At 38.4% G+C, this 12,782-nt stretch overlaps 1 protein-coding gene across 2 annotated transcripts in view; it reads right to left on the reverse strand.

Annotated features, from left to right (window-relative positions):
* Positions 1-12,782, reverse strand: part of slc38a3b (solute carrier family 38 member 3b) — a 30,455-nt gene that overhangs the window by 5,391 nt on the left and 12,282 nt on the right. For both annotated transcript variants that reach the window (XM_086292822.1, XM_086292823.1), the window contains 8 exons: positions 11,040-11,113; positions 10,412-10,504; positions 8,841-8,922; positions 2,640-2,722; positions 1,091-1,149; positions 555-728; positions 298-377; positions 115-215 (listed from right to left, as the gene is read on the reverse strand). In XM_086292822.1, coding sequence (XP_086148948.1) covers positions 115-215; positions 298-377; positions 555-728; positions 1,091-1,149; positions 2,640-2,722; positions 8,841-8,922; positions 10,412-10,504; positions 11,040-11,113 — 746 coding nt within the window. The remainder of the gene's footprint in view (positions 1-114; positions 216-297; positions 378-554; positions 729-1,090; positions 1,150-2,639; positions 2,723-8,840; positions 8,923-10,411; positions 10,505-11,039; positions 11,114-12,782) is intronic.

A 12,782-nucleotide genomic window follows, 5' to 3' on the forward strand; every position in this document is an offset into this window, starting at 1 on the left:
ATAACAAATATCTATCACTGTTCTGTCCACTTGATATGAACACAGCCATTTGTATTCGTCCGCTGGTACTGAAACACCAATCGTAAAAGAAATGTCAGGGAAAATTGCCCTCACCATAAAAAGTCAAGTAGCCAAAGAGAGCTGCCAGAAAGTACATGGTGTACATGATTAAGATGGAAATGTTGGACACCTTCTGCATCTTCTTCTTTGATGGGCTAAAATCAAAGAGTGGACATTAATGCCACATTTTGCACTGAGATGTTATCAAACATTGCAGGTTACAGATGGGCGACTCACTTGCGTAGCTCAGTGTAGATGGGCAGGACCTCAGGGTGGCAAACAAAAGCGAAAGCCAAAATCGGGATGGTGTATGCTGTCTGTTAAGAGACACATAAACACATGACTGTCTATTATTAGCAGTGCAGTTGAGCTTCCCCGCATACATGTGTGGAAACTAGCAAATACATTTACAGCATCTCAGCATCTCTGGCTTTCAATATTCAAAAGCGATACAGATCCACAGATACAAACGGTTCTTCATCTCAGCCGCCTACCTGTGGGTTGATGGTGAACATGCGTGGGGTGCAGTGGGAGTCATCATCCTCGTGAACCACACCGTTGTTGTACTCATGGATATGGACTGAATCGTTCAAGCTGAGGTGGGAAGCGGTACCATTCACTGAGAACTCCTCAAAGGGGCAGGGAATCTGAAACTTCTTGAAGATGACCTGCAAATGTGGCAACATGTGGAAGAACAAACAGGAATATCATGAAAAATAAGGATAAGGTGATATGTCAGTCATTAAAAAAACATCCTCCAGTTATCAACAACTACTTAGAAAAACCATTTCAATCTAGATTAGGGCCACTCAGCCTCTAAGTAGACAGATTTAACTTTGAACCTCTGATGTCTGTATAGTAGCTTTTATATTAGCCTTATCAAACACTGACACATTCCACCAAAAATAGAGACAAGGATGGGAAAGTTAGCAACATAAAGTGTACGCCAGGAAGGCATGCCAGAGCAAAAGAGGCTCTGTGTGCGCAGTGACTGTGATGATGTGCCACTGTGTGTGTTGGACCAACTTACTGCAGTGAGAAAGAACACCATGCAGCTGAGAGAAAACCCGCTGGCGTAGCCAAGGTAACCTGAAAATAAAGAGAACGAGAAAATTCATAACTGCTCCTCAGACTGAATTCATGTGTTGTTTGGAACCACTATTAACTGCATTAGCTTTAGATGCTCCTTGTCATAAATGAAGCTACTGCAATAACATCCTGAAAATGTACAGAGTGACCTCACAGCACTGTGAGGGCAAAGACGGCATGTTTATACTGTGTATTAACGAGCAGAATATGCCGGAATTGAGAGTGCGATTATGTCAGGAGAAATTATTTTTAACTGAACAGCCCGCTGTTTTCGCTGTGAGGGGTAGGACAAGAACGCACTAATTGCTTGACTGCAATGTACATACCTTTGCCTTCAAAAATTATTAGATAAGTTGGATTAATTTCAAATAATCTTAACTGATAACTTCTAAGTATAGAAAATATTTCTTGAACACAAACTGGCAAATGCACGAGTTAGATAAATGCACTGCATGAAAACAACCCAAAACTCAAACCCACTACTCTGGAGTATAATGAAAAGGAGCAAAACTACTTTAAAGAAGCTATGTTACAATAAAAGGACATTAACTGTTAATACAGACTGTAAACACATAATACTTGTTATGCAGGAACCTTGCCCAGCTGCCATGGAGATCCATTTTAAACAGAAAAAACATTTAATTAAGTTAAAAAAAAAAAAAATGTAAGTCAAACTGTAAATTTAAGTGAAGACAACATAAATATTTTATATTATTTCACTAGCTATTGATTATTAGTATATTACATATTATATTATTACTTTTTTTTTTTTTACTCTTAGGGAATTCAAATAATCTATTATTTATATTGGAAAGTTAAGCCCGCTGGTGATGTGTACATGGTCCTGGAAGTCTGGCTAGACTCACAGATCAGTGAATTTGGCTTTTTTATCTGCTTCAAGCTTATCTTTTATCTCTGGTCACTGTGTGTACAGAAAACACCTATACATTCATCTATATGCAATTGCCCACTCGCTTTAATATTGTGTCAGCAATAAGGTTAAAGTTGCCTTAGTGGTCTGATTCAAAAGAGGATGTTTTTGTTTTTGTTTTCTTTTTTAACAGCAGGGCAACTGTAGGGAGAAAAAACATCATCACTGTCTGATGTATGCATTAGATCACATGTTAGCTGATTCTGATAACGGTTTTGAATGACTGCTGAAAACTCATTTTTATAGGTTAGCTTTCCCTTAATCCTCATCCCTTTATTTTTGGCCATAGTTTACAACTATTTGCTTATATGTCTGAATGAGCTTCTGACCATATGTTCGATTGTGTGCCTGTTTATGTGTCTGTACATTCGAACGTGCATATTTATCTTTAATATATGGCTTTTATTCAAACTGTGGAGCAATTTGTAGCTGTGACAGTTTTCTAATATCTGTAAAAAGGTATTATTATAGCATGTTCCAACACACTAAAAGCTTTCTTTGGTAAATGGAAGTGGAAAACAGTACTCCCATAACAAAGATATATTTACATTATACTCACCAAGCTGTTTCATTAAAGCAAGGGGCAGGATGATACTGGCAGAGACCATGATGACCAGGTAGTTTCCGTTCAAGTACCACAGACTGTTTGGAGAAAAATCTAGTTTATTTTGGTAAGAGTGTGTGGTGGTAACATATTTCTTCATTCTGTACATGTAGCATAGAGTTAGTGCTGTTTTTGTACTTTTAAAAATGTCAGTGCGGCTAAATCTGTGACACAAGGCTGTTAAAAATCTGTTGGTCCAAATGGCTGATGTACCCCATTTTGTCAGGCCAACAGCAACCTGTTGGGAACACCCTTGGCCGCAAGATTGTGGAAAAAATGTGTCTGCTTATGTTACTCTCGACAGAAGTACTAGAATAGTGTGTTGCATAACTCAGATTATTTATATGACAGGTCACAGTTGCAGTAAAGCAAAACACTATGGTGCCTAAACATCTTAGGACTGAAGAAGTCAGCAAATGTTACCAGTATAAGCTTAAAGTCCCTGTCAGACACTTTATCCTCTCTTTCAAACAGAAAAAAAGACATCAGACAAGTATTAGTGTTCACATTTACAGTCTCCTTCTACAGCTCTGCTAGTTTGTCATCATCAGACATGTCCTCACTCTGAACAAATATCTTGTGAAATTCATTCAAAAAGAAATATCTCTGTTGTGCAACCTCAATAGCTGAGATTACATGTATATGTTTATTCTAAGGACATGTAGACAAATGTTAGTGTTACAGTGGCTTCGTACTTCTGTGTTAAATCTACACCGTGGTATCTGTCATATCTGCAAACCCTGCACTGTAAACTATCTTGTAACCCACGCCATAACCTACACTGTAAACTATCTTGTAACCCACGCCATAACCTACACTGTAAACTATCTTGTAACCCACGCCATAACCTACACTGTAACCTGTGTCATAACCTGTTGTTGTTGTTGACACATCCTGTGCAGGTTCAGAGGGTGCAAACCTGCGAAGGTTTATTCTCCAATTGACTAAATAACAGTACTAGTAATTATCAAAATCATTATTTATGGGTTGTTTTTTTTTTAAGTTTAATTATAAAAAAAATTTACTGTTGTTATCATCAATTTTTCAAATTTACTATTTTTCAGAAAAAGCAGAAAAAATAGTAAAAGACATTCTTATATTTTATCAAGATACCGAAATACAGTTATTTACCTACCAATCAACTGCGCCTGCTCAAATTTGGGTATAAAAACATTATTTCCTTTTGTTATTTGCCCAAAGAACAGCTCTAAATTTGAGTTTTAAATACGTTTTGCACAGATTACTGAAATATTTGTGTTTTATTGTTTTATGACAGGTGGTCTAATAACTTCTGTATAAATGCTGACACTCAGTTGTCAGGTGTTAGGGTGCAGTTAGAGATGCTGCAGAGAGTCTGACTTCTTTTATGATATAGCTTTTATCGATTTGACACTGTGATCCAGCTGTATAATAAAGGATGGACATAATATATTTAAGTTTTAAAACCATTTATTTGTCTTTAATCACTACTCAAATCATCAGTTATACTAAATGGAATGCAGTGGCATCTATATGACTTTTTTCCAGTGGGACTAATCTATCTAAGCACTTTACAGTGCCTTTTTTATACTTACCGTATCCATACAGCGAGTTATTCTGTGAACTTTAGCGCTTTATCTACCTGGCATCTGCTAAGTGAATATAAATAAATGAATGTGGTGAAACAGCATGTTTATAGTCATTTTACCTGTCTAAACTTAAAACATCAGGAGCTGTAGAGCCAAATGGTACCACACAAACATGCAGTTTAAAGTCAACTGTCTCTTAAATCCTGTGCATAGGAAAGTCTTTGTCCCCTAAAGCCTGTTTCTCACTGCTAAGCCTGTTATTCTTAACCCTGCAAGAAACACAATGAGTAGGATCGGCTGTCTGCCACAGTCCTACATGCTGGAACACAGTGTGATCTATGACACTACCAGTGTTTATTTGTGTATGCATGTGTGCATGCGAATTTGGGCGAGTCACTTAAAAGCAGGGGAAGTTGCACAAATCATAGGTCATGTCTTCTTTGGCCTTTTAGGCGGTAGGTCAAATGAGAGCAGCTTTCACATGCAGGTGCACTTGCACTTGGGACAAGTTCTGTCCAGTCAAGTCTAGAGTTCAAATCCAAGTTCAGTCAAATGAAGTCTTTGGAAGTAGACTGTGTTAGTCTGACTAGCAGTATTTTAACATTTAGCTTCCAAAGTTGCATTAGCAGTGACAATAGTGACAATACAAACAGTTTTGGTTTTCTCTCCCTCAAAATTAGTTTTTGATTTAACTGTTCTCATAGAGTGACAACCCTAGGTTGGATTAACAGATTTTTTTATAGAACCGAATGGCAGACAGAAAAAATCAACAAAGTAGCTACTGTTTCCAAATGTCTCAGCCTCTCTGCATTTGAACATGATGGACATCACTGGACCCTTTATATTTTGCCAAAAAAACCTTTCCCATACCCTACATAAAACAACACCAACCAATTCAGATCTACTTTAGCACTGGCACAAACTACTTAAACTCAGGCAGAGTGAAAGGCACTTGGCTGTCTCTCCACCACACGATAGCTTTCTAATTCAAGAGCCACTAGTCATTCCTCTTAGTTGCTGTGACGCCATGAATTTGGACAACAAGGTTCATCGAGTGGACATGAACACAGTGTGCCTCCGTTGCTAAAGGGCTGGCCCTGAGCTGACCTATCCTCAGCCTCAGAATTTGGCACCCCATTTTACACCACCTGCTGCTGTCATTTATGTGTGTGTGTGTGTGTGTGTGCAAGACATGTAGAGCAGTTACAGAGCTCAATACATCTATTTCATTTGGCTATAAGCGTTTAACGTAGGTGGCAAGTAGGTTGAGAACTACGAGAGAACTGCTGTTGTCATGTGGGTTTAGGTCAGGGGTCAGCAACCCTAAGGGTTAACTGATGGCACGGCCATAGCTGGACTGGCCATCGGGCGTACTAGGCATTTGCTCGGTGGCCCGATTATCTTTTTTTTTGTAACGGTATAAACAATGAAAGGTGGTGGATTGGCCAGATGCTGGCCGGTGTGTAAAAATAACTCAGTTGTTTGGAGGTGGCTATGGCGGAGCTTCCACAGATTCAGTAAAATTAACAAGTGGTGGAGGCCAGCAGGTGGATGAGGGAGAGGGGAGGCAGGAGGAGAGACCCGAGGCAGCCGCCGGTCCGAGTGTCAGGTGAACTGAACTTCAGCTAAGAAGTTATGACCTGCAGTCTATCTGGGTCAGATATAAACCAAGTTTAGTTTATTTTCGTTGTGCTGACTTTTTACAGTCAGTTACAATAACCCGTACTCCGTACTAGCTAGCATGACGGAGTTTCTATACAGCTGGGTGGGTGCTATGATGTTACTGATGTTGAACTTTATTTTATTCATAAGGTTAGTTAGTAGAGTTGCCAACCTTCCCGTAAAAAGACGGAATCGTCCCGTATTCAGAGAAAATATTACGCGTTTGGTGTTGAGCTGAGAAGGGACGCAGTTTGTCCTGGACTTCAGCTAGGATGGAAAAAGACACAAAGCTGGAGTTGCCTCTTCTTCTCTCATTCTCCCCCCTCCCTCTCCTGTTGCTATTTTAATCATGAAACTGATCAATGATCAGCTGATCGGCTTTTCTCTCTTGTTTGTTTATCTCCCACTTTGCGCCAGAAAGAGGAAACCAGCGGATGTCGCGCTAAACAACAGCAGCATGTTTAAGCTTGATCAGCTGTTGTTAGAATTTATTTAATATTAATTTCTAGTATCAGCTGATGTTTGCTGGAGCCACAGCTGTAAACCTGCTGGTCATGATATGGTTTGGTTATGTGATGAGAGGGAAACATGAAGATGAAACCAGGAGATGTCCTTACTGAATCATCAGAGCTGTGATGGAGAAACAGGTTTAACTTTTAGGTGACATGAATGAGTTGAAGGGAAGTTATGAACTGTTTCTGAGAGACAAATAACACCAGGATTCTTTTTTTTATGTAGCTGACAGCTGGTAACTGTGCAGGGGTGGATCTGGCAAAGTTTTGGCAGGAGGGCCAGGTTGGGCATTAACAGGGAAAGGGGGGCACAAAGAAATACTTTCTTATTCTCTTTTAAAATGTCAGGCTGCTATTAAATAATTATCTGAAGCTTACAACCAAAGTTTTTATCTGATGTAAAATGTATAGAAATCATACATATACCAACAAGACTGTACATCACTGTCACCACAGTGTTTGCTTTCATTCAAAGTCTTTATAGCTTTAATACCTGGTGGGCCGGTCTCTAGTCAAAATGCCTGTTTTTTTGTCCCAATCCAGCCCTGGGCACGACACGCAGTGAATTAATCTGAGAAGGTGCATTAAAAAATAAATGGCCACGTCAACGATGCACATCGGAAATCAACTCACATAGATACATTAGTTGTGCCACTTCTTAATGATAGTATCTTAGCTAACAACCCCAACTACCAGATTCAACTTGTAATTGGCTAAAAATAACTTAGCCTATCGGTGAGAGGGACGTTGTTACCTTTCCACATTCCGACACTTCAAAAGCTTCAGGAGCTTTCCACTCAGCATCAGCACCAGGGAAATACACGAATGCATCCGTAGACTCGAGACAGAATTCACAATGCGTTTTTGGGACTTTCAGGTGTATGGACCAATGTTTTATTTTCTGATCAAACCAGAAATCTTTAATGAGCAGCTAGATTTGTCTCGCATTAGCTGGCTGAGTTAATGCCAGTTAATGCAACATCGAAGCAGCTGGAATCCACAGCTGTGCGTGTTCATGGAGCTTGCATTTTCACCTGCTGGACATCACTACCTGACAAGTTTAACTGTCTTCAGAACATTGCAGAGGCCTTATTGACAGTATTTGGCTCTACATATCTGTGTGAACAGATTTTCTCTCACATGAGTGTCCTCGGGTAGCCGTCTGAATGCTGGACACTCGGAGACCTCTGTCTCTGAGTGGGAGGCCAGAGATCACACTAACATGTGTGTCTCTGTATTGGCTTAGTTTATTTTTGTTATCATTGTTGTGAGGAGACCATAAATAGCATTTGCATTTTCTGTTGTACAGTTCATTTGCTGTTATGGAGTTCTTGTTATGGATAAAAAGTTTTTGTTTCAAAACAGCTGATAACTATTCGCTGATACCTGCCAACATCTGCAAACTAATATCATTCTATAAAGTGGTTCTATATATTGTGTAGCTGTTAATATAGAGTGTTATTAAATTTATTGCTAATGCAATCATATGGCACACTGACTTCTGAGGAAATTTTAGATGGCACTCACCATCAGAAAGGTTGCCTACCCCTGGTTTAGGTTGTCTCAGTTGGTTTTAATCTTAATCTTAAGACTTAATAATGTTGAGGTCAGGATTCTGGATTGCCACACTATGTGTTGCAAGACCCCTTACAACCGAAGGTCTTTTTTTATGACTTTAAATATTTGAAGCACCTACGACTTGAACAATTATGTAATTATGAGTCCATGCATCATTCATTCCCTTCTGCTTATTGAATACAAGGTCATGGGGTGGCTGGAGTCTATCCAAGCAAGAGGAAAATTCCACTAAAATACACAAACGAGCAACAATTGGAACAAGCCCCATGCTTAGATGAAAATCTTGTGTCAAGCCCATTTAACTCGGAAGGTCTGCACATTATGCCCTGACATGTGTAATCCTGCTAGTTGGCATTATATAAATAAAACTAAATTGAACTGAATAAAGTATTCTGTTGAGTATCTTGAGCTATTGAATATCTGCCCTCAGACCTTCTAGGCTGCAGCACATAAGTATTATAGCTGCAATCCATTTTGAGCACAAGGTTTTTTTAGATTTAAACAGACAGCTGGAATCTACTTCAGTCCTCCGTGGCCTTATGCAGACCGTGTCTCTGGCATAACTCTGACGTGGACAGTGCTTGCCTCTACAAGCTGACAGTAGTGAGGATTGATGTTGTGTGCTTTAGTATCAGATGCCCTTCCTTCATGTCCTTCCTGTTGTTCAGCCAATTCCAGGCTCCCATTCTCATTACACCCCCAAACCAACTGACTCAGTAAATGCTGCAAACTGGGCCAGGCCCCATGACCCTGCACACAGTGTCTCAGCTCTGGGTCAACAACAGGCAAGACTCATGTGCTCATGTACTGAAAAGGACATAAATGACAAGACTCACTCGCTGTTGGGCTCAACCTTCAGGAAAGCTTGGATGACCAGCGGTAACTCGGATTTAACAATGTAAAGGTAGCTGGACATAGCTGTAACAAGACAAGACAGGGGAAATGTAACATGTGGTGAAGTAAACCACAGTGCAAGTACACACGCTAACCAAACAGACATCAGAAAAACCATGACACAAGTACACTTACCACATCATGTTTACATAGGTGACACAGCCGTCGCTACTACTGTGGACACTGTGGTCGCGTCCTTTGTACTTTTGGGAAATTGGATGTTTTACAAATTTTTACTACTTTCAGTATTTATCGTTGGCACCAAAACTTTATTGCTTTGAAACAGGTTTAAGATTATAACTTAGCTGAGCTGGGACGATAGACTCTGTTACCTTTCAAGCAAAAATGTGTATTTGTTGAAAAATAAGGTCAGTTTTCCGATGACAATTATGCTATGTAGCTTCTTTACAGTGCAATTGTTATACCTATGAGTAATATCTGCAACTGTTTTGGTTAGAAGAAGCAGGTGAAGTTAGTGGTAGTGAGTGGTATGACTGATCACAGTGACATGCTTATGCGTTTACAGCTTGCATTAACATATTTTCCCCTTTTCAGTTATCTGGATACAGATCGTACCAGATCTTACCACGTAGTAGCAGCAAACTAGTTATGAAATCAGTATGGGTTTATCTCAATTATGGACTAATTTAGAGCTTAAGAAGTTTTGCGAGGCACATTAAAATCACATTAAATCACATCACACTAAAACATATAATCAAGCTCTCCTACAATAAATAATTAAGTACAAGATAGAGCTGAAAAATGCATTTGAGAACATTTTTAAAGTCAAGTTTAAAGAAAGAGTGAAAAAAACAAAACAAAAAAACATCAATGACTGTGATAATCTAAGGTGACTTTCACAGATAATTTTCATGTCTTGACTCTGGTCTTAGGAAACGCCACTGTTGCCCGATGACACTCACAGGACTGACTGCTTCAGTTTCACTTGATGAAATGTTTTTTTGTTGTAGGCCATGAAATGCTTTAAATGTAATCATCAAATGTAATCTTACAATCAGTACCAAAGCTAATTGTTAGTGAAGAAAGGAAAGCAGCATTATCTTTTTGAGTCTGTTAGTAATCAAGCAGCTCCATTTTCAATTCTGAAATCAACAGGGTAAACTGTGGCTTTTTTCTTAAGAAGCTGGGTTGAGTAGTTCATGCTTAAGGAAGAAGGTATGACCTAGTTTGTCTCAACAACTCTCTGGTCAGTAAGAAGAGCAAATCTTTTTAATGTCAAAATCACAAGGAATACAGCTACTTATAAGCAGCTACTTCATTGTTAATACTCTATCATATCCCAAACTTATAAATAGGACCAAAAGCCAAAGTAATACTAATGGCTTATTTGACTATAGTTATAGGGTCTTTACCGTACAGTATAAGGCACCTTGAAGTGATTTGGTGCAATAAGCATATAACAGAATTGAATTGAAGTGAAATCAGTTTATAGCTTCAGGCCAGTGGAAGAACACATGAGCGAACATGTTCCAAACCTACACTGTCTCCTCACCTCCAATATTTTGCAGGGTGATTGCTGTGCCAGCAGCTATTTTTCCAAGATTGCCAAAGGCCCTGTACCCCAGCTGTTCATAAGCTCGGATTCCTGTAAGCAGATTACAAACAATCACAAATTTAGTTATATTTGCTATGATCTCTGTCCAAGGAACACAACGAGACGCTTTCAGAGGGGTTGACAAATGACTGCACAACTTAGATAAATAGAGAGTACGCTGACATGACTTTTTTTCTAGTTTTAAAATTTGCCTAGACAATTTTAACTCAGCGAAACCTCAAATTACAGAATAAAAAAACAAAACAAAATGTCTTTATTTAATGAGACAGGGCATTACACAAGTCGCGATGACTGAAAATCAAATCCTTCTATACAAAATTGACTTTTAAAAATACATTTAAATTATGAATACTTTATTTGTTGATAAAGTTTTTTTTCACATAACCTTTTTTTCAGTCAAGCACTCTTTGACATTAAGCGGTTTTTGATCTTTTTAACTTTATAAGCTGTCCTTTTCTAATGGCAACCACAATAGCAATCTCCAGGGGATTTTCGATGTGAGAACTTTACAACATGTAATTGTACCATTTCTTTTCAAAACACTGAGAAATGACACAATGCTTACCCACAATGCCTGAGGATTTGAGCATCAGATGAATAGAGTAGGATGACAGAGCTGCTACCGCAGTCAGAAGAAACCTGTGACAAAAAACAAAAGTCACACACTCGTTATTTTCTATACCACTATTATCCTGAAATTTGTTTTTTGATTCATGATATTTTGTGGTCATAAATTAGCACTGACTGCATCAGCTGATTGTGCCGCACAGTACATATGACCACACAAGAAAAAATCCGTTTCTGACTCCAGGTTTTTTATTTCGGTAAACCACCTGTCACCTGTCTCAAACCCGCTCTCCATACTAATCTCATTCATAAAGTGCTTTACAAATCCAAGCATTATGGCTAACAGGTGGATTTTCCAGTTTGAGTGCAGCTAACCAAACAATGAAGAACCACTTACTGCTTTAGAGACAGAGAGTGACAGCTGGACAGCATTACCTCACTTTTAACATAAAACTCATTGATATAGCCAAGGGCAGGACAAAAGTGAAAAACTGATGTTTTTTATATTTCATTTTATTTTACTGTTCTTATTTTAGGCTCCAGCACCCCCCGCGACCCTGAAAAGGATAGGCGGAAGCGACTGGGTGGATGGATGTCCTTATTTTCTCCTGAGTTATTAGTTTTGTTAGCTAACATAAACTAATGTAAGTCTATTGACCGCAAAAAAACCTACCACATGATGTCACGTTCTCTACTGGCACAAGATGGCAATAAACATGTTTTAAAAACTTGAACTTTCAGAATCCCGAAGGATTAAGCACTTATTTCTTAAATCCAGCTACACAGGCAGTGTTACATCTGTCAGCTTTTCATGATGTAAATTAGCCTTTATATGTGAAGTGTTTATATCAACTTTAATTGCAACTGTTTAAAATACTTATTCCAGCCAGATCTATAAACCTTGCAGTATCATGTATTTTCAGTAGTATTTTTTCAGTCTGGATAGATGTTTCAGTGGCTGAAACACCTGTTCTAGCATTAATGTGGTTATAATACAGACATCTATAAACATACTTATTTTGCTGTACTTATTTATTCCTTTTTTCTTCTGTATGTGTTAAATTTGGCTTGATGTAATATTACATTCTAACTATATTTGTGCTAATCATACACTATACAGTTCTAATGCAAGTACTAATAGGAAGATTCCATAAGGCTATAGGTTCCTTCAGTACAAGAGCTACTCTGTATAAACTAAACTGACTTCCTGCTTTCACCAGACGCTGAGGCCATTTTCTGCTCCAGTCTCACTTCTTTGCAGCTACTTAAACATAAACTACAGTCAGTGGAGACTGTACGGTGGCCCTGAAAGGTCAAACGCAATGCAACTTAACAACACCAGGAAATAGAAAAATGCTGTAAAAGCACGAAAAGTTGAAGTTGAAAAAAACACAGCAGAAATACAAAAAAAAAAAAACAACCCACTGTGATCATAAAAAAAATAATGCAAAACTAATGGGGAGATGATAATGTAACTGAGTAGCTGGGGAAGTGACAATGTAGCAGTAAAAAACAAATAGCAAGCATGTATCTAAAGTAATTGTGCAATTAAAACACACATTACCTGCATCCTTTTCTCTCTCACAACACTGAAAAATGCTCTACTCCATTAAATGTATGTGAGTGTAGCCTGTCGCATGCTTTGGTTTTATAAAAAAAGAAAAGAAAAAAGAGAAAGAAGAAAAAAAGAAAAGAAAAAAAAGAGAAAGAAAAGAAAAAAAGAAAAAAAGAGAAAAAAGAG

Source organism: Aulonocara sp. 'chitande type north' Nkhata Bay, linkage group LG5, assembly GCF_057382095.1.
Source record: "Aulonocara sp. 'chitande type north' Nkhata Bay isolate Kocher_YH1m ecotype deep benthic linkage group LG5, A_spYH_male_GT1.1, whole genome shotgun sequence".
In the NCBI taxonomy this organism is placed as follows: Eukaryota; Metazoa; Chordata; class Actinopteri; order Cichliformes; family Cichlidae; genus Aulonocara; species Aulonocara sp. 'chitande type north' Nkhata Bay.